Source organism: Rana temporaria, chromosome 3, assembly GCF_905171775.1.
Source record: "Rana temporaria chromosome 3, aRanTem1.1, whole genome shotgun sequence".
NCBI classification, from domain to species: Eukaryota; Metazoa; Chordata; class Amphibia; order Anura; family Ranidae; genus Rana; species Rana temporaria.
Genome location: NC_053491.1, coordinates 10,683,743 through 10,709,140, shown reverse-complemented (window position 1 = coordinate 10,709,140; position 25,398 = coordinate 10,683,743). Strand labels below are relative to the sequence as shown.

Genomic DNA, 25,398 nt, shown 5'->3' with positions numbered 1-25,398 from the left:
GAGCCACTGGCGTAGAGACATCAGCGGGAGCCACTGGCGTAGAGACATCAGCGGGAGCCACTGGCGTAGAGACATCAGCGGGAGCCACTGGCGTAGAGACATCAGCGGGAGCCACTGGCGTAGAGACATCAGCGGGAGCCACTGGCGTAGAGACATCAACGGGAGCCACTGGCGTAGAGACATCAGCGGGAGCCACTGGCGTAGAGACATCAGCGGGAGCCACTGGCGTAGAGACATCAGCGGGAGCCACTGGCATGGAGCCATCAGCGGGAGCCACTGGAATCGAGCGGGAGCCACTGGCATAAAGACATCAGCGGGAGCCACTGGCATCGAGCGGGAGCCACTGGCATAAAGACATCAGAGGGAGCCACTGGCATCGAGACCTCAGCGGGAGCCACTGGAGTAGAAACATCAGCGGGAGCCACTGGCATAAAGACATCACAGGACAGGACCCACAAACAGAGATGCGCCTAAAAATAGGCTACACCCCGCCGACGTAACTTGCTTACGCCGGCGTAGGGTGGGCGCACATTTAGGCTGGACGCATGGTGGCGCTCCCATTGATCAGCCATTCAAATATGCAAATGAGGAAAATACGGCGATTCACGAACGTACGTGCGACCGACGCATGCTACGCGATGTGCACGTAAGTTGTACGTCCGGCGCAAAGTTAAGCCCCATAAAGGAGGTGCAACCCAGCAGCAGACATGCAAAGGTCTGCACCAGGGAACACAAGCCGGCGTATTTTACGTTGGACGTGTGTCTGGCTGGGCGTAGGGTACATTCACGCCGTAGGCAGTGATCCGGCGTAGTTTAGGCAGTTGATCCGACGTGGTTGTGAGCATGCGCAGAGGGATGCGTCCACGTCACGGCGCATGCGCAGTTCGTGATACGTATCTGGCGCTCGGCCCATCATTTGCATGGGGTCACGCCTCATTTGCATGGGTCACGCCCAATTCCACCTACGCCGGCGTACGCCTTCGAAACCCACGCCACGCTGGCACAGCGTTGGGAGCACTGGCTTTCTGAATTCCATGCTTGTCTCTCTGCGCTGCGTATCATACATTGGTTAGCGCTACGGCGGCGGAATGTGCGCCAGCTCTCTGTGAATCTTGGCAATTGTAATTAGGGTTGTCCCGATACTAGTATCGGTATCGGGACCGATTCCGTGTATTTGCGGGAGTACCCGCAAATACCCCCGATACCGAAATAGCATACTCCCCCCAATCCCCCCCCCCCTGCCGACGCAACCCGCCGCTACGCCGCATCCCCGCCGCGCCGCGTATAGACACTCCCCCTTGCTCGGGTGAACTGTCCAATCCCGAGCAAGGGGGAGTGTCTATACGCAGCGCGGCGCAAAAGACTACAGCTATTCAAAGCTGTAATGTTCCCCGCCCGTATTAACCAAGCGGGGATGCGGCGCGACAGCGGGGATGCGGCAGCATGTAAGGTAAGGGGGACATGGCTGCATATATGGAGGGGACATGGCTGGATATGGGGAGGACATGGCTGCATGTGGGGGGGACATGGCTGAATATGGGGGGGACATGGCTGGATATGGGGGGGACATGGCTGGATATGGGGAGGACATGGCTGCATGTGGGGGGGACATGGCTGAATATGGGGGGGACATGGCTGGATATGGGGGGGACATGGCTGCATATGGGGGGGACATGGCTGCATATGGGGGGGGGACATGGCTGGATATGGGGAGGACATGGCTGGATATGGGGGGGACATGGCTGCATATGGGGGGGACATGGCTGGATATGGGGGGGGGACATGGCTGGATATGGGGGGGGGGCATGGCTGGATATGGGGGGGGGCATGGCTGGATATGGGGGGGGGGGGCATGGCTGGATATGGGGGGGGGACATGGCTGCATATGGGGGGGACATGGCTGCATATGGGGGGGACATGGCTGCATATGGGGGGGACATGGCTGCATATATGGGGGGACATGGCTGCATCTGTGGGGGGACATGGCTGCATCTGTGGGGGGACATGGCTGCATTTGTGGGGGGACATGGCTGCATTTGGGGACACATTTAAATAAAAGTATCAGTATTTGGTATCGGCGAGTACTTGGAAAAAAAGTATCGGTACTCGTACTCGGTCCTAAAAAAATGGTATCGGGACAACCTTAATTGTAATTTTTAGGATGCTCTATCCAGCCTCCACCACATCTTGCACCCTCGCCCGCCATTTTTGACACTCTTTCTATGTCATGCCATCTCAGTAACGTGACAAGTTCGTGATTTTGATTGGGTCTTCACCTGCACCGTGTCCTACATCCCGTCCTGACCTGTTCTCATTTGTCGCCGGCTATGCCACTGCTACAGGTCAGGGGCAGCATTTCCTTCATCAGTCTGATTCCGGTGGCCCTCCACAGGGGTCACAGCCTCTGCTCGCTGCCAGCTAATAGTGTTATACATTAAACATCGAGCCTTTCCGAGCCCCCTCCCGTCTCGCGCTTTTGTTCTAAACCCCCAGACGCTCTCTGCGGTTTGCAGCTTGTACACATCAGATTACATTCATTTGTAATTCCTTCACTTGGTCTCTCGCCCTCATTCACAGTTGCTGTACTCCTGCCCCCTGCAATCGCTCACCCAGTGAACTGTTTCAGGGCCCATTTGAGTTACCTGCCCCCTGCACGTGTCGTGGGTTAACCCCCTAGCTTCCCAAAGGGCTCGGCTTTGCCTGGAGAACACGATGTTCATTTGTATTAGACACAAAGCGAAGGTTCCTTGATATCACGTCTCCGGCCTTCATAGACGCAGACCGGCTAACCCAACTATTCTACGCGGCTTCGTTTTTTTTTTGTCTTCGCTGTGAACCGCTAACCTCTTGAAAGCTTCCCCCATCTACCATCCATCCAGCTTCAAGCATTTAAACCAGTAGAGTTAATTAAGAAAATTCCGCGCAGTTCATAAGCAAATTACTTTTTTTCCCCCCTCCTCTTGCTTTGCCCAGTTTATAAACCGCCGCTCCTGGCTGATTGCTGGATGACCCTCGCTAACACACAGGCAGTGTTAAGAAAGGCCATAAAGGCTTCATTAAATCTGAAGCACATTTCATACCCTGCGATGTCTGTAGGCTGTAGTGTCTGGAGAACGTTGTACCAGATTCTCTGCATAGTCTCATTTCTGATTCCTCAGCACTTACAGCTTCGAATATTTGTACCGTATATACTCGAGTGTAAGCCGAGTTTTTCAGCACATTTTTTTTATGCTGAAAAAGCCCCCCTTTGGCTTATACTCGAGTCTCTCCTCTGTGTCATGCAGTCGGTCGGCGGCCGTCCAGTGTAACAAAGCCCCGCCTCCTCCTCGCCCGTGATAGTGGAACACTGAGCACGGACTCGCTGCTGGGAATCAGTGTTCCGCCTATCACGGACGAGGAGGAGGCGGGGCTTTGTTACACTGGACAGCCGCCGACTGCACGACGCAGCCTGGAGATCGGGAGACTGCACGACGCAGCCTGGAGATCGGGAGACTGCACGTCGCAGCCTGGAGATCGGGAGACTGCACGACGCAGCCTGGAGATCGGGAGACTGCACGACGCAGCCCGGAGATCGGGAGACTGCACGACGCAGCCTGGAGATCGGGAGACTGCACGACGCAGCCTGGAGATCGGGAGACTGCACGACGCAGCCTGGAGATCGGGAGACTGCACGACGCAGCCTGGAGATCGGGAGACTGCACGACGCAGCCTGGAGATCGGGAGACTGCACGACGCAGCCTGGAGATCGGGAGACTGCGCGACGCAGCCTGGAGATCGGGAGACTGCGCGACGCAGCCTGGAGATCGGGAGACTGCGCGACGCAGCCTGGAGATCGGGAGACTGCGCGACGCAGCCTGGAGATCGGGAGACTGCGCGACGCAGCCTGGAGATCGGGAGACTGCGCGACGCAGCCTGGAGATCGGGAGACTGCACGACGCAGCCTGGAGATCGGGAGACTGCACGACGCAGCCTGGAGATCGGGAGACTGCACGACGCAGCCTGGAGATCGGGAGACTGCACGACGCAGCCTGGAGATCGGGAGACTGCACGACGCAGCCTGGAGATCGGGAGACTGCACGACGCAGCCTGGAGATCGGGAGATTGGATATACGAGGCACAGTGAGGCTTGCAGGCAGCCTAGGTCACATAGCCTATGGCACAGTGAGGCATGCAGATGGGCACAGTGAGGCTGCAAATGGGCACAGTGAGGCTGCAAATGGGCACAGTGAGGCTGCAAATGGGCACAGTGAGGCATGCAGATGGGCACAGTGGGGCTGCAGATGGGCACAGTGGGGCTGCAGATGGGCACAGTGGGGCTGCAAATGGGCATAGTGAGGCTGCAAATGGGCACCCTAGGCTTATACTTGAGTCTCTCCGCTGTGTCATGCAGTCGGTCGGCGGCCGTCCAGTGTAACAAAGCCCCGCCTCCTCCTCACCCGTGATAGTGGAACACTGAGCACGGACTCGCTGCTGGGAATCAGTGTTCCGCCTATCACGGAGGAGGTGGGGCTTTGTTACACTGGACAGGCGCCGTCTGCACGACACAACCTGGAGATCGGGAGACTGCACGACGCAGCCTGGAGATCGGGAGATTGGATACATGAGGCACAGTGAGGCTTGCAGGCAGCCTAGGTCACATAGCCTATGGCACAGTGAGGCATGCAGATGGGCACAGTAAGGCATGCAGATGGCCACAGTGGGGCATGCAGATGGCCACAGTGGGGCATGCAGATGGCCACAGTGGGGCTGCAAATGGGCACAGTGAAGCTGAAAATTAGGCACAGTGAAGCTGCAAATGGGCTGATTGGGTTATGTGTGACCTCATATGTGTTTCTAACTGTAGGGGGCGGGGCTGTAGGTGTGACGTCATTGATTGTGAATCCCTATAAAAGGGATCACACGATCGATAACGCCGCCACAGTGAAGAACGGGGAAGCTGTGTTTTTTCCTCACAGCTCTCCCCGTTCTTCAGCTCCGGGGACCGATCGCGGGAGTCCAGCGGCGATTGGGTCCGCGGGTCACGGCTAGGTACTAGCACAGGACATACCTATACGTGCATGTGCCAAGCCGTGCCATTCTGGCGACGTATATGTGCAGGAGGCGGTCCTTAAGTGTTTAAGGCAGCTCATTTATCTGAATAGGCTGCTAACGTGCTAAAAAAAAGTGTATGTTGCATTTTTGGCAGCTCGCCCCAACAGGCAAGTACCACTGCCATGTATTTCATGTTGCTGTAACACATGTCTCTTGGTAAGGTGCGTTGGGGGTCAGTGTTGCCAACCGTCCGTATTTTTACGGACAGTTTGTAAAAACGGGCACTTTTTTTCCCCCGTTTGTAAATGTCCGTGGTTGCGGGAATGTGCCAGTAAAAATAGCCGAGATCAGTTTGGCTTGGAACTGCGCATAAAGAGATGCACATAGAGATTGGTGGCAGGGGTTGATGGTGGCTGCGGTGGCACCAAAGAGGGGGAGGAAGGCAGGGGGTGATTGGAGGCAGGGGGTGTTGGTGGCACCGCAGAGGGGCAGGGTGGCACCGCAGAGGGTGGGGGATGGAGACAGGGGTTGTTGGTGGTACCGCAGAGGGGAATGGAGGCAGGGGACGATGGAGGCAGGGGGCCTAGGGGAGATTGGAGGCAGGGGGGAGATTGGAGGCAGAGGGATATTGTGGCAACGCAGAGGGGGTGAAGGCAGTGGGTGTTGGTGGCAGAGGGGGGTGAAGGCAGGGGATGATGTGACTAAATAATTTTCCCCTATTATATCGAAAATAACAAAAATGTTTTTTTACCTTGATATCCACCTTAAATCACATTGCTATTTGCCTAGCGTACTTGTTTGTGGCCTAAATCATGAAATTTGCACCTAAAAATGTAATTTAGTAACTTTTGTGAAATGCCAGTAAAAACGTGGCTGCGTCAGTAAATTTCGGGTGTCGTGCCAGTAAATTTCAATCTGGTAGGTTGGCAACACTGGTTGAATGAATGAATGACTTGTATAGCGCTACACATGGAAACTGAATCACCTCTAGGCGCTTTTTGCAGCCAGTGTCTTCCTGGCTGGTGCCGTCATTTACCCCGTAGGATCTTGACACGCTTGGGACACACAGTCATACACACATATATACTGGGCCAATTTGGCCAGGATCCAATTAACCTACCTGCATGTCTTTGGAGTGTGGGAGGAAACCGGAGTACCCGGAGGAAACCCACGCAGACACAGGGAGAACATGCAAACTCCAAGCAGATGGTGTCTTGGTCGGGATTCGAACCAGCGACCCTTTTGCTCTTAGGTGAAAGTGATAACCACTACACCACTGTGGTTGGGGTTCCATTTAAAATGAATGGCATTGCATCGTACCAACAAGCATAATGCATTAGGCTGGCTATAGATGGTGCAAATCTTTTTCCTGCAACCACGAGTTGCAGGAAATAAATTTGCACGATTCCCCCATCAACACAGACAATGCAGACAGGGGAATCCCTCCTGCCGAGCAATTGTCTGCTCCCGGGAAGGGGCAGGCAGCTGAAGCTGTCCCCACTGGGAGAAGACAGTGATTATGGCTATAGAAGCCACTAGCGTTAATCAATTTGTACCTAATTTGATCGATCAACTTAGTACATTCAGCTTGGCCAGTTCCTGCTGAACCAACCAAGATTCGAACCTTTAATGGCGGCCTTACAGTAGCATGTTGGTGTAAATGGACCCTTGAAGAGTAAAGTGGAAGAGCTAGAGATACCAATGAATTCTTTATACCTGGGAATGATGAAAATAATGCTGGAGACTCTTTTATATTTTACTCTGAAATGCTGGAATACTCTACAGGTGTGCCTGTCAACTGCAACAGTATTATTATTTCTTCTATATAACCTGTGACATTATCGTGATTTAGCTAAATTCCCCTTAAACTATGTGTTATAACCTCTGTGTGGTGAGAGACACAAGACTCTGGTCTGGAACAATGGATGTTTATTCAGTACAGGCTGTACACTGCAACATGCATCTCAGGACATTACATATCTCTGCTTCCTACATGTGGTCTCTCTAAGATGGCTTCAGGTATAACACTATGAAAAGTTTTTTTCTGTTCCAATGTCTTGTCCTAACGCCTTGTGTGTTCCTTTTTATTTTTAGTTGGCTCTTGGAAGATTCCCATATCCACAGGTAAGATGTATGCAGGTTGTCACACCTCAATGTTCATGATAGAATGGTATATATTTATTTGTGTCCAAGAGTTAAAGTATATGTGAACCCCCACCTTATATATATATATATATATATATATATATATATATATATATATATATATATAAATACTTTTTATATATATATATATATTTAAGTGGTCACATTCCCTCAGTTCTCAGCTGCATTAGGACCTGGGGGAGTAGAAACTGCAGCATACTCATCTTCCCAGTGAATGGCTGTGCAAGGGGTGGGTGGGGTGTCAGCACAAGTCTTGATGAGGACTCATTAATTAATTGATTTCCTGATACAATCTCAGGGCTAACTCATTTCTGCCGGAAGACCCAAATTAATATGGTGACATGTACAATCCAGACACAGAATCTACATCTCACCTTCCGACGTTCAGCCAGCAAAGAGAATGGCTGCCAACTGGGCAGTTGGTTTTATTATCAGCACAAGATCACAAAATGCATTCTCATTGGTCAACCTATACATTTCACACCCACTGATTACTCCCATTCAGTCTCTTATTACACGCCCCCCGTGAGTCTGTCATTGGTCAGTTCATATAGGGCTTCTTCATAGTACAAAACAGTTCTCGTTACAACATTCAAAGTTCCTTCAATCATCCGAAGGCGAGAGTTTCCTTTCAAAGTCACGAGACACATAGGGCCAGATTCACAAAGGAGATACGACGGAGTATCTCAGATACTCCGTCGTATCTCTCAGAGTATTTATGCGACTGATTCAGAGAATCAGTTACGCATAGATATCCCTAAGATCCGACAGGTGTAATTGTTTTACACTGTCGGATCTTAGGATGCAGTACCGCGGCCGCCGATGGGGGGAGTTTGCGTCGTAAACCAGCGTCGGGTATGCAAATTAGGAGTTACGGCGATTCACGACGGATTTTCGCGTTCGCTACGTCTCCGCTAGTCTAGTTTCCCGTCGCAAAGTTAGTCGTAGTTTTTGGTGCCTTAACTTTACACAGCAATCGTATTGCTGTATAAAGTATGGCCGTCGTTCCCGCGTCGAAATGTAAAAACTGACGTCGTTTGTGTAAGTCGTCCGGGAATACGGAATTACGCTACACGCGTCGCCGTTCGAAAAAAATGACGTCACTTCGCGCAAAGCACGGCGGGAGTTACGAAGCGGAGCATGCGCAGTAGGTCCGGCGCGGGAGCGCGCCTAATTTAAATGGCACACGCCCACGGAGGCCGCCGGCGTAGTTTTCATCGCAAGTGCTTTGTGAATCAGGCACTTGCGATGAAAACTTGTGGCGGTGTAACGTATCTACGATACGCTACGCCGCCGCACTTCTAACTGAATCTGGCCCATAGTTCATTTAGGAATGCACTGGGGAATGGGAACTTCCTCTCGAAAATCCACAATTGCTTCTCCAGAGTGAAGCGTCCAGGAATGGAATGAGGGGAAGGGGTTGAAAGACGAGGAACTTTTTGGACACATCTGTTCTTGATAATAGTTCTTTCGTACTCCAATTTAAATGGTAACTTCTAAAACTTAATTTCATATCTGACAAATCTTATCAAGGAAAACAGGCACACATTGTGATACATAATTTCATACATATGCATAATACGTATAAAAAAAACAATATGAAAATATAAAAAGAAATTAAAAGAATATAAACCGAGAAACATTTTAGTGGTTCTAATAAAAGAATAAGCTTAATTTATCAAATAGGAATTTTATCCAGATCTATCACAGTCTGATCTTTGGAGTTCTCAGCACAGCCAGAAAACTGACCATGATGTGCGCTTCTGCCTGGTGTGATCAGTTTTTAATAGGAAAGCAGAAGGACTGACAGGAACGCCAGGGATTTCACACAAAGGAAGTAATACAAGGAGAACAGGAGACTTCCTCATACAAGTAGACACGTTCTTAATGATAAAGACAGGCAATTCATATCAAGGTGTCACTCACAAGGTAATAGATAACAAAGGCTTATCTGTAATAGTAGTCTTCCGTTAGGACATCCGGGGTGAGGCTGCTCCGCTGGTCCTGGGATGGTGGGATGGACGCTCTGGTGGATACCACACTACTGTTGCCCGCAAGAGCGGGACAGTGAGGGTTTGATGCTGATGAAGGGCAAGGCGTCTGGGTGTTTCACTACACCATCCACCGCTGTAGTCCGCTGTAGTGGTGGATGGTGTTGTGAAACACCCAGACGCCTTGCCCTTCATCAGCATCAAACCCTCACTGTCCCGCTCTTGCGGGCAACAGTAGTGTGGTATCCACCAGAGCGTCCATCCCACCATCCCAGGACCAGCCTCACCCCGGATGTCCTAACGGAAGACTACTATTACAGATAAGCCTTTTGTTATCTATTACCTTGTGAGTGACACCTTGATATGAATTGCCTGTCTTTATCATTAAGAACGTGAATACTACGCTTAGAGGGCGCTGCTTTTTGTCTCCTTTTGCTTTTTCAGAATTGCTTCTTCTTGCAAGCCGGCAGCCCTCCCTGCGAGAGTACAACTGCGTTATTTTACATGAACTTGTTCCAATGGACTAATATTTACAGTTCAGTGATCTTTTAATGAAGATTGGTGTCTTTTTTCAGTTCCTTTTCCAAATGTTCTTATTCTCCACACCTGCCCATCCCCCTAATTAGTTTTATATCTTTACTTTTTCTGGAGAGCGCTTGATTTATCCTTGTTTTTGTTTATAAATTCTCATACAAGTACATGGTACAGCAGGTACATATCCGGAATATAACATTTTGGGTTGACCTATTCTTTATCTTTGGGAACTCTGTCTGACAAGCAGCCTATACCCAGACATGGAGGACAAGTTCCATTTTCAAGGTGCCCTTTAGAGTTCGTAAACACAGCACATTTCTCCTTACTGCCCAAACAAGCTGGACTATTTTGGTGCCGCAATACCATAAAAGATAAAAAAAAAAACTCTGCTCTTTAGAACTAGTTTAAAGGGGTTATACGTTTATTATAGAGCTGCACTATTAACCACTTCCATACAGGGCACTTATACACCTTCCCGCCCAGACCAATTTTTAGCTTTCAGCGCTGTTGCACTTTAAATTACAATTGCGCGGTAATGCTACACTGTACCCAAACTAAATTTTTATCATTTTGTCCCCACAAATAGAGCTTTCTTTTGGTGGTATTTGATCACCTCTGGGATTTTTATTTTCTGCAAAAAATAAATAAAAAAATGACCGAAAATTTAGAAAAATACATTTTTTTTGTTTCCGTTATAAATCATTGTAAATAAATACGTTTTCTCCTTCACTGATGGGCACTGATGGTACTGCACTGACGGGCACTGATGGGCACCGATGAGGTGGCACTGATGTGGTGGCATTGATGATGGGCACCAATATGCGGCACGGATAGGTGGCACGGATGGGCAGGGATAAGCGGCACGGATGGGCAGGGATAGGCGGCACGGATGGGCAGGGATAGGCGGCACAGATGGGCAGGGATAGGTGGCACGGATGGGCAGGGATAGGCGACACGTATGGGCAGGGATAGGCGACACGTATGGGCACTGATAGGTGGCATGGATGGGCACTGATAGGTAGCATGGATGGGCACTGATAGGCGGCATGGATGGGCATAGATGGGCACTAACTAATGTGTTGTACTAATGGATGCCAATCAGTGCCAAACAATGCCTGCCAATCAGTGATGCCCATTGTGGGCACTGATTGGCATCCATTGTGGCACTGATTGGCATCCATTATGTGTCATTCCTGGTGGTCTAGGGTGGCATACCTTTGATTTAAATCCCTGGTGATCTAGTGGAATCCCTGGTGGTCCAGTGTGGGCATCCTCAGGGGGGCTGTGCTGATAATCGATCAGCGCAAACCCCCCCTGTCAGAGGAGCAGCCGATCGGCTCTCCTCTACTCGCGTCTGACAGACGCGAGTGAGGAAAAGCCGATTACCGGCTTTTGCTGTTTACATCGCACCGTGAGAGACACTTTACCTAGATCGGTGTTGCGGGGTGTCAGACTGACACCCCGCAACAACGATCGCCGCGATGCGCGCAGCGGCTCAGAATCCTGAGGACGTCATATGACGTCCAGTCAGGATTCTACAACCACTTTGCCGCCGTCAATCTGTCATTGGCGGGCGGCAAGTGGTTAATCTAGATGGCAATTTTTTTCCCCCCCTCGCGATCTTATCACAGCATTTTCCCCGATTCTAATGAGAGTGTTCTCTGCTCAAGCCTGACAGCTGTCAAAAAAAACCCCATAAAAACAGGCAGTCTGCCAAGTTTCACAACATTCCTCAGCCACTGACCTAACTGTAAACATTGTAACGTTTTGTTCTTTAGATCAAAGAAATTAACTTTGGTCTGTAAATGAAGGAAGTTTAACGACTTTAAAGGGGTTGTAAAGGTTTGTTTTTTATTTTCTAAATTGGTTCCTTTTAAGCTAGTGCATTGTTGGTTCACTTACCTTTTCCTTCCATTTCCCTTCTAAATTTTTATTTTTTTCTTTGTCTGAATTTCTCACTTCCTGTTTCTCCTCAGTAAGCTGTGCTGGCTGACTAACCCCCATTGATGATGGGGGCAAACTTACTGAGGAGGAACAGGAAGTGAGAAATTCAGACAAAGAAAAAAAAAATTTAGAAGGGAAATGGAAGGAAAAGGTAAGTGAACCAACAATGCACTAACTTAAATAGAACCTATTTAGAAAAAAAAAAAAAAACCTTTCCAACCCCTTTAATCTCTGTGGCTGCCAGTACCCTTCATTTAATGGCCCTGAATGTGAACTTGCCATTGTATTCTCTGGTTTTGAGCAAAGTAGGGGCCAGAAGCACAGTAGCAAGCTGATTTATGCCGCGTACACACGATCAGTCCATCCGATGAGAGCGGTCTGAGGGACCGTTTTCATCGGTTAACCGATGAAGCTGACTGATGGTCCGTCGCGCCTACACACCATCGGTTAAAAAAACGATCGTGTCAGAACGCGGTGACGTAAAACACAACGACGTGCTGAAAAAAGCAGTTCAATGCTTCCAAGCATGCGTTAACTTGATTCTGAGCATGCGTGGATTTTTAACCGATGGTTGTGCCTACTAACGATCGTTTTTTTCCCATCGGTTAGGAATCCATCGGTTAAATTTAAAGCAAGTTGGGCTTTTTTTAAACCAATGGTTAAATAACCGATGGCGCCCACACACGATCGGTTTTGACCGATGAAAACGGTCCATCAGACCGTTCTCATCGGTTTAACCGATCGTGTGTACGCGGCATTAGACACCCATGGCTTACGTAAAGAAGGCTGATTCGTTTGTAAAGTTTACCCCACGTAGAGGGATGAACATTCGATTTTGCGGTAACTAAAAAAGAAGCCCTTTTAATTTTCTTCTTAATTGATCTCATCGTGAGAACAAATCTACATGGTGAAGAAGGGGTTAAGGCCTTGGCACCGGCCCCTTGTGAACTTGCACCTGGCTGTCCTCCGTCTCTGGTCCACATGCAGCACCAGGCAAGGACTGGACACCGTTTGTGTTGCCAAGAATTGGGCTCCCTGGGAAAATCTCATGCTGTTGGTGAATGGAGACCGTGTCTGCTCCGTGCCTCCAGGCTCTGTTTAGTTATTTATAGGAGGGAAAAGGCAGATTTCCTCAGGCAGCTATTAACAAACTATTATAATGCAAATACAAGGATCTCACCCTGGAACACGGCTAGAAACCATCTTGACTTCTGCTGTGGACTGTAAGCACAATTACAGAGTGTTTGAGGAAACAATGATCTCTCACCATGATGCAGCGAGCGTGGTGGACACAGTTGATGATTAATCTACATTTCCCCCCAACAATATTTTAAGTTTTTGGATATTGGTTTATATATTTTTAGTACAACGGGTATCTAGTTGTCTCTCTTGTACAGTGGTAGAGCAGCCTCTGTATGAAATGACCTCAAGGCACCAGCTTTTATTTTCTTACCTGGCCTACCAAAAATTAACAAAAGTACGTTATATGAACAAATCATTTTTTTACCAATGTGCCCTAGAAAATTTAACAGATTAAACTAGATTGGATGCCGTGGGAGAAATACCCCAACTGTCTTTGTACTAATTTTCATAAATGAGACCCATTTAAAGAGGAACATCATCGGCCACCCCCATAGACCCATTTAAAGAGTAAATTCTTCGGCCATCCCCTGAGACACATTGAGAGAGGAAATTCACTGGCCAACCCAAAAACCCATTTAAAGAGGAACTTCACTGGTCAAACCCAAAACCCCTATGAAGAGGAATTTCACTGGCCACCCTCTGAGACCCATTTAAAGAGGAAATACTTTGGCCACCACCCTGAGACACATTGATAAGGGAATTCACTGGTCAACCCGAAACCCATTTAAAGAGGAACTTCACTGGTCAACCCGAAACCCATTTAAAAAGGAACTTCACTGGTCAACCCGAAACCCATTTAAAGAGGAACTTCACTGGTCAAAACCAAATCCCATTTAAAGAGGAACTTCACTGGTCAACCCGAAACCCATTTAAAAAGGAACTTCACTGGTCAACCCGAAACCCATTTAAAGAGGAAATTCACTGGCCACGCCCATAGACCCATTTAAAGAGGAAATTCTTCAGCCACCCCCTGAGACACATTGAGAGAGGAAATTCACTGGCCAACCAAAAACTAATTTAAAGAGGAATTTCACTGGCCACCCTCTGAGACACATTGAAAGAGGAAATTCACTGGTCGACCCCGAAACCCATTTAGAGAGGAAATTCTTCGGCCACCACCCTGAGACACATTGAAAGAGGAAATTCACTGATCAAACAGTGTTGCCAACCATCAGTATTTTTACTGGCAGCCAGTAAAAAAAATGGCACTTTTCTCCTGCCAGTAAATGCCAGTAAAAAATATGGCTGTGACACGTGGCTCAGAACTGCGCTTGCACAGCTTGGGTCTGGAGCCGGCCGAGACCATCCAAGTGCCTGCTACAGTGTGATTGGGTGGTACCGGTACCCCCTGAGACACATTGAAAGAGTAAATTCACTGATCAACCAGTGTTGCCAACCGTCAGTATTTTTACTGGCAGCCAGTAAAAAACTGGCATTTTTCTCCTGCCAGTAAGAGGAAAAGGTTGCCAGTAAAAAATATGGCTGTGACACTTGGCTCAGAACTGCGCTTGCAAATCTTGGGTCCGGAGCTGGCCGAGACCATCCAAGTGCCTGCTACAGTGTGATTGGGTGGTACCGGTGGGGGCGGGTCTAGCGGAGGCTGTGTCTGAGCGTGTCATGTGATGACATGGTGCAAGGGAGCCAAGCGGTGCGCCCAGAGCCTCATGTGCAGGTCTGTCAGTGCTGTTTGGAATGGGGGAACCACCTGGCATGGGGAGAGATTGTGCTGCTGCTGCACACTGCTGTCGGTGTCACTGTGAGAGTCCATTTCATGTAAGTGTGCTGCCCATTCTAATTTCCTGCCCTCCTGTCCTTAAGCTACTTACTTACTAAATTGAACGTAAAATAAGAAATATGTTTTTTGCCTTAATGTCTACCTTAAATCACATTGCTAATTGCATATTGTACTAAAATTTTAATTTTGTAACTTTTGGAAATGCCAGTAAAAACTTGGCTGTGCCAGTAAATTTTGGGTGCCCTGTCAGTAAATTTCAATCTGGTAGGTTGGCAACTCTGTGATCAACCCCGAAACCCATTTAAAGAGGATTTCACTGATTACCTCCTGAGACTCATTTAAAGAGGAAATTCTTCGGTCACCCCCTGAGACACATTGAAAGAGGAAATTCACTGGTCGACCCCGAAAACCCATTTAAAGAGGAACTTTACTGGTCAAACCCGAAAACCCATTTAGTGAGGAAATTCTTTGGCCACCCCCTGACACACATTTGAAAGCAGAAATTCACTGGTCAACCCTGAAACCCATTTAAAGAGGAACTTCTCCAGCCAACCCCCCTAAGACCCATTTTAAACAGAATTTTACTGGCCAACCCCGAGACCCATTTAGAGAGGAACTTCACCAGCCGTCCCGTCCCGTCCCCCAGACCCATTTAAAGTGTAACTTCACTTGACACACCCCCCCCCCCCCCCGACTCATTTAAAGAGGAGTTCACCAGCCATCCTTCAAGACCCATGTAAAGCAGAACTTCACCAGCCACCTCCCCCCAAGGCCCATTTAAGACATATTTTTGCTGGCCAACACCAAGGTCCATTTATAGAGGAACTTCACCAGCCAACCCCCCCCCCCCCCGACCCATTTAAACCAGAACTTTACTGGCCACCCCCCCAGACTCGTTTAAAGAGGAGTTCACCAGCCACTCTGTAAGACTCATTTAAAGCAGAACTTCACCAGCCCTCTGCGCGCTACCCAAATTAAAAAAGTGTTTCCTTTAGTTATACTTTAAGAAGGAACTTCACTGGCCACCCTTTCTCTTCTGTGGTGTGAATGTTGATTTCCCTAACTTTGTACTAATTTTCATAAATAAGACCCATTTAAAGAGGAACTTCCATTGGCCATCCGCTGAGCCCCTTTTAAAGAGAAACTTCACTGGCCAACCCCCTGAGACCCCTTTAGAGAGGAACTTCACTGGCCACCTCCTGAGACCCCTTTAGAGAGGAACTTCACTGGCCACCTCCTGAGACCCCTTTAGGGCTCGTACAGACAGACGGACTGTCCGCTCAAAACGGTCCGCCGGACCGTTTTGAGTGGACATGTCCGCCCGGAGATTTCTGTCTGATGGTTGTACACACCATCAGACAGAAATCCCCACGTACACGATACGCGGGGACGTGGCCGCACCGTCACCGCGACGATGACGCGGCGACGTGCGCGTCCCTGGAAGTTCAATGCTTCCACGTATGCGTCAGTGATTCGACGCATGCGAGGGATGGCGGCCGCTCGGACATGTATGGTGACTCTGTACAGATGACCGAACATGTCCGACGGACAGGATTCCAGCGGACATGTTAGCATGTTAAGAAACATTTGTCCGCTCGAAAACGGTCGGGTGGACAAATGTCCGCTGGAAACCTGTCCGGTCGGCCGTACACACGACCGAACATGTCTGCTGAAACTGGTCAGCGGATCAGTTTCAGCAGACATGTTCGGTCGTCTGTACAAGGCCATAGAGAGAAACTTCACTGGCCACCTCCTGAGACCCATCTAGAGAGGAACTTTACTGGCCAAACCAAGACCAATTTAAAGAGGAACTTCACCAACCAACACCCAATACCCTTTGAAAGGAATGAACTTCATTGGCCACCCCGAAGACCCATTTAAAGAGGAACGTCACATAAAATGAAAGAGATCAACTGCCCCTTCCTTGAGCTTTAGGAAGGGACTGGTTAATTCAGCGATTCCATTTTATAAGGCCACTTATCTCAACAAAGGGTTTCCCCAAAAAAATGTGATGAAGTATGGCACTACTGGTTGTCTCTCTGTGGTTTCCACCAATCTTTGAATGTACCTAACTATTGCATATGAGTGGCATGTGTGTTCTTGTGTGTTCATTTCTAAGCTCTGCACCTTTTGATGATGCATTTGGAATTTACCTCCGACATGTAACGATAAAGTTGATCCAGAATGGGATATAGTTTGAGAAACCACTGAGGGCCCTTTCCACGTAAATGGGAATTCTATCTGGCTTACCTTGTTACTTACTGAGCTCAGAATTATCTCTGGAGTTCTTGGTGGGGATTGTAATGCACACTATGGGTGGGGGGAAAAGTGTGTGAAGCTTACCTTTTAACCTGCACAGCCTTACTCTGGCATGCAGAATACCATCTCTGAACACATAACACTTCGAACCTTGCATCATATGGGCTACAGCAGCAGAAGACCACACCGGGTGCCACACCTGTCAGCTAAGAACAGGAAACTGAGGCTACAATTGGCACAGGATCACCAAACTTGGACAATAGAAGATTGGAAAAATGTTGCCTGGTCCAATGAGTCTGGATTTCAGCTGAGACATTCAGATGGTGGGGTCAGAATTTGGCGCATTGATCCATCCTGCCTTATATCACCGGTTCAGGCTGGTGGTGGGGGTGTAATGGTGTGGGGGATGGGGTATCACCGGTTCAGGCTGGTGGTGGGGGTGTAATGGTGTGGGGGATGGGGTATCACCGGTTCAGGCTGGTGGTGGGGGTGTAATGGTGTGGGGGATGGGGTATCACCGGTTCAGGCTGGTGGTGGGGGTGGGGGGGATGGGGTATCACCGGTTCAGGCTGGTGGTGGGGGTGTAATGGTGTGGGGGATGGGGTATCACCGGTTCAGGCTGGTGGTGGGGGTGTAATGGTGGGGGGGATATTTTCTTGGCACACTTTGGGCCCCCTAGTACCGATTGAGCATCATTTAAATGCCGCGGACCATGTCCATCCCTTTATGACTACAGTGTCCCCATCTTCTGATGGCTCCTCCCAGCAGGATAATGTCACCATGTCACAAAGCTCCAATCATCTCACCACTGGACATCCTTGTCCTCCAATTGTCCTCCACCACTGGTCCCTGTCCTCCAATGGCCTCCACAATCACCACATCTCATCCAATAGAACACATTTGGGATGTGGTGGAAGATCGGCATCATGGATGTGCAGCCGACAAATCTGCAGCATTTACGTGATGTTATCAGGTCACTATGGAGGAAAATCTCTGAGGAACGTTTCCAACACCTTGTATCAATTCCACCAAGAATGAAGGCCAAAGGGGGTCCAACCCGGGACTAGCAAGGGGGACCTAATAAAGGGGGTCCAACCCGGGACTAGCAAGGGGGACCTAATGAAGGGGGTCCAACCCGGGACTAGCAAGGGGGACCTAATAAAGGGGGTCCAACCCGGGACTAGCAAGGGGGACCTAATAAAGGGGGTCCAACCCGGGACTAGCAAGAGGGACCTAATGAAGGGGGTCCAACCCGGGACTAGCAAGAGGGACCTTATAAAGGGGGTCCAACCCGGGACTAGCAAGGGGGACCTAATAAAGGGGGTCCAACCCGGGACTAGCAAGGGGGACCTAATGAAGGGGGTCCAACCCGGGACTAGCAAGAGGGACCTTATAAAGGGGGTCCAACCCAGTACAGTGAAACCTCTGATTGTGAGTAACGTGGTTAACGAGCGTTTTGCAATAAAAGCATTTATTTTTATTTTTTTAATCCTGACTCGGTTTGCGAGTGTTGTCTCGCAAAACAAGCAGGATTCAAGCCTCTGCGGTGTGCAGTACTTAGGGCTGGGCGATTTTGGCCAAAATTCACGATTCAAATCACGTTTTTTTTTCCTGATGGACACTGCGCCTGCAGGAATTTTTAGGCAAGGCCACAGCTTCAGCCTAGTCCGCCGCTGTCCTGGGGAAAATGGCGCAGACTAGGCCGAAGCCGTGGCCTCGCCTAAAAAATCCTGCTCGCAGCGGTGTCCAGCCTCACGCCCTTTTCCCAGAATCGCAGCGAGCTGCGGGCAGGATTTTTTAGGCGAGGCAGTGGCTTCAGCCTAGTCCGTGGAGCGCTGGTCCCATGGAAAAAAGTCTGAATCGATTTGCCCTTACAACTCGATTCAAATTTTAAATCGATTTTTTTCCCCAGCCCTAGCAGTACTGCATTTGACCAGAGGTGCGGGGCGCCGGAGCCGTTCGGAAATACTTGGAAACACTCGGCAATACTCCGTTCCCAAGCCTTTTCGAGGGTTTCCAAGTTCAGCCGAGCTGTCCCAGAGTATTTACGAGGCTCTCCGAAAGCCTCCCCCCCTCCACCTCTGGCCACATGCGGTATTGCATGCCATAGAAGTCGATGCGGAACAAAGAGATTTTTAATACAGCTTACCTGTAAAATCTTTTTCTTGGAGTACATCACGGGACACAGAGCGGCATTCATTACTATATGGGTTATATGGGTTATATGGAGTACCTTCAGGTGTAGACACTGGCAATCTCAAACAGGAAATGCCCCTCCCTATATAACCCCCTCCCATAGGAGGAGTACCTCAGTTTTGTAGCAAGCAGTATGCCTCCCAAAATGGTCCTCAAAAAAGAGGGGTGGGAGCTCTGTGTCCCGTGATGTACTCCAAGAAAAAGATTTTACAGGTAAGCTGTATTAAAAATCTCTTTTTCTTTATCGTACATCACGGGACACAGAGCAGCATTCATTACTATATGGGATGTCCCAAAGCAATGCTTACAATGAGGGGAGGGAGAACATCTCCAAGACAAAAGGATTTAATTTAGAGATATACTCAAATCATAATAAATCCAACTTAGTTGAGAAAAATAATTTTAAATTTTAAATTTAACTCAAAAAAGAGGAGCCCCCGGAATCCGAGGGTCTCAAACTGCAGCCTGCAGCACTGCCTGCCCGAAGGCAGTATCAGTATTCCTTCTTACGTCCAACTTGTAGAATTTTGTAAACGTGTGGACAGAAGACCAGGTTGCCGCCTTGCAAACTTGAGCCATAGAGATCTGGTGGTGTGCTGCCCAGGAGGCGCCCATGGCTCTAGTAGAATGAGCCTTTAATGATACTGGAGGAGGCAACCCTTTCAAGCCGTAGGCCTGAGTGATTAATTGCTTAATCCACCTAGAAATGGTGGACTTTGCAGCTGCCTGCCCCTTCTTGGGCCCATCCGGTAGAATGAACAGCACATCTGTTTTCCGGATCTTCTTTGTAGCTTTAAGATAGGCCTTCATGGCCCTGACAATATCCAAGGTATGCAGCAACCCTTCCTTTCTGGAAGTAGGTTTAGGGAAGAAGGATGGTAATACCAAATCCTGGTTCAAATGAAAACTGGATATGACCTTCGGTAGGAAGGAAGGATGAGGGCGGAGAACGACCCTGTCCTTATGAAAAACAAGATATGGTTCCTTACAGGATAAGGCCGCTAGCTCCGAAACTCTTCTTGCGGAAACTATGGCAACCAAAAATACTAACTTCCTTGTCAGTAGAACCAAAGGAATTTCAGCCAACGGCTCAAACGGTTGTTTCTGTAAACTTGACAGAACAAGATTTAAATCCCACGGACAAAGCGGGGATTTAACTGGAGGTCTAATACGTAAGACCCCTTGAAGGAAGGTCTTAACCAGCGAGTGGGTGGCCAGCGGCCGCTGAAACCACACTGACAGAGCAGAAATCTGTCCTTTGATTGTGCTTAATGCCAATCCTTTATCCACTCCTAGCTGGAGAAAACTTAATACTCTATCGATGGTAAATTTGCGAGAAAAGCCATCGCTTGGACTCACACCAGCCTACATAGGCCTTCCAGACCCTGTAATAAATCACCCTAGAGACCGGTTTCCTGGCTCTGATTAGGGTAGAGACTACTTTCTGAGACAGACCTCTACCCCTGAGAATCAGGGATTCAGCTTCCAGGCCGTCAAATTTAGATGCCGTAAGGCAGGGTGGAGGATCGGACCTTGCGATAGCAGGTCTGGCCGTAGAGGAAGAGTCCAAGGGTCTCCCACTACCATCTTTAGGATGAGTGAGTACCATGCCCTTCTGGGCCATGCTGGAGCTACCAGGATGACTGGTATGTGTTCCACCCGGATCCTGCGCAGCAGGCGGGGTAGTAACTGGAGCGGGGGAAACGCCTAAAGAAGTTTGAACTGATGCCAAGGGCAAACCAACGCATCGGTTCCGCAGGCCATCGGATCCCTTGAGCGGGATATGAACCTGTCTAGTTTCTTGTTGAGTCTCGATGCCATGATATCCACGTCCGGCACTCCCCATCTTTGGCAGAGTGCTTGAAAGACTTGTGGATGCAGAGACCATTCCCCCGGCCATAGAGTCTGGCGGCTTAAGAAGTCCGCCTGAAAGTTGTCCACTCCTGGAATGAATATTGCCGATATGCAGGGCACATGCGCCTCTGCCCATAGGAGAATCAAGCTCACCTCTCTCTGAGCGGCTTGACTCCTGGTTCCCCCTTGGTGATTTATGTATGCCACGGCCGTGGCATTGTCTGATTGAATTCTCACCGGGAACCCCTGCAATTTTGACGTCCAAGCCCTGAGGGCTAGTCGAGCAGCTCTGAGCTCCAAGATGTTGATGGGCAACTGCTTCTCTGGCTTTGCCCAAGTACCTTGGCGAGTGCAACCATCCAAAATTGCTCCCCAGCCCGTCAGGCTGGCGTCTGTGGTCACTATCTTCCAAGCCACTGGGCTGAAAGACTTCCCCTTCAGTAGATTCTGAGGGTCTAACCACCAACACAGACTTTGTCGGACTCTTGATAAGAGCGGCAACGGGATATCCAAGGCCTGTGGCCTTCTGCTCCATGCTGACAGGATGGCTGCCTGCAGGATGCGAGTGTGGCTCTGGGCGTATGGTACCGCCTCGAACGTGGCCACCATCTTGCCTAGTAACCTCATACATAGGCGAATAGTCGGTTCTTTCTTGCTTAGAACCAGTAGGATTAATTCCTTGATGGCTTTTACCTTCCTCAGAGGTAGGAACACTCCTTGTTGTTCTGTGTCTAATCTCATGCCGAGATATTCCAACTGCCTTGTGGGCTGGAAAGCTGACTTTTCTCGATTTAGGACCCAGCCGAACCTCTCGAGGTATTGGACCGTGAGGGCCACTGCTCGCTCCAAGCCGGGAGACGAGTGGTCTATGACTAGGAGGTCGTCCAGGTATGCTAGGATCGTGACCCCTTGGATCCTTAGCTTGGCTAGGATCGGAGCTAGGACCTTCGTGAACACCCGGGGGGCCGTAGCCAACCCGAAGGGAAGCGCCACGAATTGGAAGTGACGCGAAGCCACCATGAAGCGTAGATATCTTTGATGTGGCTGATAAATTGGAACATGAAGGTAGGCATCCTTTATGTCTATGGACGCCATGAAGTCGTCCTTCTGGAGTGTGGCAGCTGCTGACCGCACGGATTCCATCCGAAATGAGCGGATCTTTAGATATGCATTTACCATCTTTAGGTCCAAAATTGGCCTGACATCTCCATTGGGGATGATGAATAGGTTGGAGTAGAAACCCAGCCCCTGTTCCAGGACTGGCCGGAATCCGAGGCGGATCGTTTGGAATCCTCGACTCCTGGAAATGAGGAGGAGGAAACCTTAGGAAATCTAATTTGTAGCCTGTGGCCACGGAAGACCGTACCCACTCGTCGGGAATGCTGGCTTCCCAAATCTCTGAAAAGAGTCGCAGCCTTCCCCCCACCTTCGTGGGTGGGGGCGCCCCTTCATAAGGTTGGCTTGGGGGCTGGTTTTGCTGGTTTGCGAAACCACTGCCTTTTGCCTCTAACAGCCTGTCCTTGTGATTTGCTGTTGAAGCCGAAGTTTGCTTTTGCAGGAGGCCGTCGATACTGCTTGGCATTAGAGGGCCCCTGCCCAGGGGAATACTGTCGTTTAAACGCAGGCCCCTGAACCTTCTTCTTAGTTGGCAAGAGAGTACTCTTGCCGTTTGAAATGGTCTGAATGTATTTATCTAGGTCTTCTCCGAAGAGTCGTCCTCCATGGAAGGGGAACCCTACCAGGAGCTTCTTGCATGGGGGCTCAGCCTCCCAGCTTTTTAACCATAAGAGTCTTCTCATATGGATAAGGGATAACGATAAACGTGACGCTTGCTGGATAGAATCCTTGATTGCGTCTACCGTAAAACATATGGCCTTAGGGACATCCGAAAATTCTTCTGCCTGCTGGGCAGGAATAAGTTTAAGCATCTGCTTAAATTGATCCGATAATGCTTGAGCGACCCCAATCGCAGCCACAGCTGGCTGTACTACTGCCCCTGCAGTAGTGAAGGAGTTCTTAAGTAGTGCTTCCAAGCGCTTATCAACTGGATCCTTGAACACCTGTATGTCTTCTACAGGGCATGTTAACGATTTGTTAACACATGAGATGGCTGCGTCCACTGCAGGAGTAGCCCATCTTTTGGAAAAAAATTTCTTCCATAGGATATAGGACAGAGAACTTCTTAGGTGGTAAGAAGATCTTATCTGGCTTGTTCCAATCTTGGAACAAAACTCCCTCTAATAGAGGATGGATCGGAAACACAGCATTGCTTTGAGGCGCCCTCAGTGAGCCCAAAGCTGAAACCGTCGATACCTGGAGATCTGGTACTGGCAAGTTGAATGCCCTATGGACCAAGTCCGACAATCCTTGAATCCACCAGCTCTCCCTCAGGGAGACTGCCCCAGACTCCTCTGTATCCGGATCTTCGATCCCTGAACCTACTTGGTCCTTGTCCAAGAGGTCGTCCAATTCCCCTGAGGAAAGGACCTCCTCTTCTGAGGGTCCGCGCTCGGGCGACGGAGATCTATTCCGCTTACTGCCCCGCATAGCTGCGGCTATCATTTTACCCATGCTTTTCTGCATCTCTTTTAAAGAGGTGAGTAATACCTCCTCCGTGACCATCTTAGGGTTGGACTGACCCGCGTCAGCTCCAGCCCCAGATCCCGATGGCCCCAAGGCTCCCTGTGGGGAAAGCAGCGGCATAGCATTGTCCGAGACCTCAGACTCTCTGGGGGAATCCCCACCTCTTGTACCCTTGTTTTTTGATGCCATGGTACAATACCGAGGTACACCTGCTACTTATTGGTACCTGGGACTTATAAATAGTTAAATGCCCAAACACCTGTTTGGGGGATAAAAAATGCTTCCTCTCCCCTAGATGACACTTTTTTTTTTTTTTTTTTTCAAAAAAAAATCTTTTTTTTTTTTTTTTTTTCAAATCTAGGAAAGAAAAAACATTCTGTCCCCCTGAGTAGTATTGCAAGAAAAACTATGAGATGGAAAAGAAACAGCCTATTCCTAGGCTTGAAAACAGTCTTTCTGAAGACTGCAATATTCTTTCTGGCCACTGTGTGTCCTCGGCGCCCCGTGCTTGCCGTTCTGGTCTTTCCTCCTCAGTTCCAAAGTATTGAATGAGCTATATGGAACAAACAAGGAAGGGCCGCCCCTTCCTTAAGCCACTGACCCGCCCTTCCCCCCCAGCAATCTCAAACAGGAAATGCCCCTCCCGACAGGGGGGGGGGTGGGGTTGGGAGGAAGGGACCTCTCTGCTCCAGCAAACTGCAGCCTGCAACCATGAGGAGGTCGGCGTTTTGCCTGCTTTGCAGGCCGTGAGGAGGAAGACTGAATGGAGCATCGCCTGGAGGCTTGCAGGTAAGCACAGCTCTCTGACACACACATATACTTTATATCACAGGCCCCACTCAATGCTTTTCCAACACTACAAGGGAGGTCACATCTTATGGGGAATAATACATATAGAGCCATCCTATCTTTATGATATGTGACTAGTTTGCCAGATGCAGTGCATAACTTTAGGCATGTCCCCTGTGACCCCCCAGAAAAAACCTGCTAAGAACCAAGTTCCGCAAGTTTTTCCCCTCACTTACCTGCTCCATGCCGCAGGACTTTGCCAAGCAAGAGGCCCAATCTTCCCCCATCTCGGTGGGGATGTCTAGACCTTCAGGCCCTGGGTTCCTATGAAGGATCCACTGTCCTGGGCCCATATAGCACTCTGGCAACAGAAACATTAGGCACCCAAAGGTTTCTAAGTTCTGGGCCCAGGGTCCAGCTCTCTAAAAAGAAAAGCATTATGGGCTATACCCCAAGGGTTTGGGGTCCGGTTACTGACCACTTTAGCGCTGAGGCTTTTTTGGACAGAACCGGTTAGCTCACCTAATCCCAAGGATGTGGAGGCAAGCTAAACCATGACTAACACCTAAGACACTGGCGGAAAAACTGAGGTACTCCTCCTATGGGAGGGGGTTATATAGGGAGGGGCATTTCCTGTTTGAGATTGCCAGTGTCTACACCTGAAGGTACTCCATATAACCCATATAACCCATATAGTAATGAATGCCGCTCTGTGTCCCGTGATGTACGATAAAGAAAAATTATTTTTGCTTCCATTGACTTATATGGGGAAACTCGCTTTGATATGCGAGTGCTTTGGATTACGGGCATTCTCCTGGAACGTATTATCATCGTAATCCGAGGTTCTACTATACTTACTGTATATTTCTCGATTGCTGCATTACAAGCACCTCCATTGCGATGCCCACGGGCCGCTTTGCACTGCAGATTCAGCCCTTCTGGACTCCTAGAAGTCATTTTTTGTTTTTTTTACTAAATGATTTTATACTTTAGTATGAAGGAGCGGTTATATGCGGTCAGTTATATTTAGTTGTACTGTATGGCCGTGCAGACTACGCCACAAGACTATTCTTATTTAAAGAACATCAGGAAGTGTTATTTTTTTTATAAAGAATAGGAGAAGCGCCCGGCGCCCAGCCATGGAAATCGTCCAGTAAATGAAATGAATATCCC

At 49.2% G+C, this 25,398-nt stretch overlaps 1 protein-coding gene across 1 annotated transcript in view; it reads left to right on the top strand.

Annotated features, from left to right (window-relative positions):
* Positions 1-25,398, top strand: part of MAP2K5 (mitogen-activated protein kinase kinase 5) — a 247,457-nt gene that overhangs the window by 182,387 nt on the left and 39,672 nt on the right. The window contains exon 17 of the mRNA XM_040342241.1: positions 7,126-7,155. Within this exon, the coding sequence (XP_040198175.1) occupies positions 7,126-7,155 (30 nt within the window). The remainder of the gene's footprint in view (positions 1-7,125; positions 7,156-25,398) is intronic.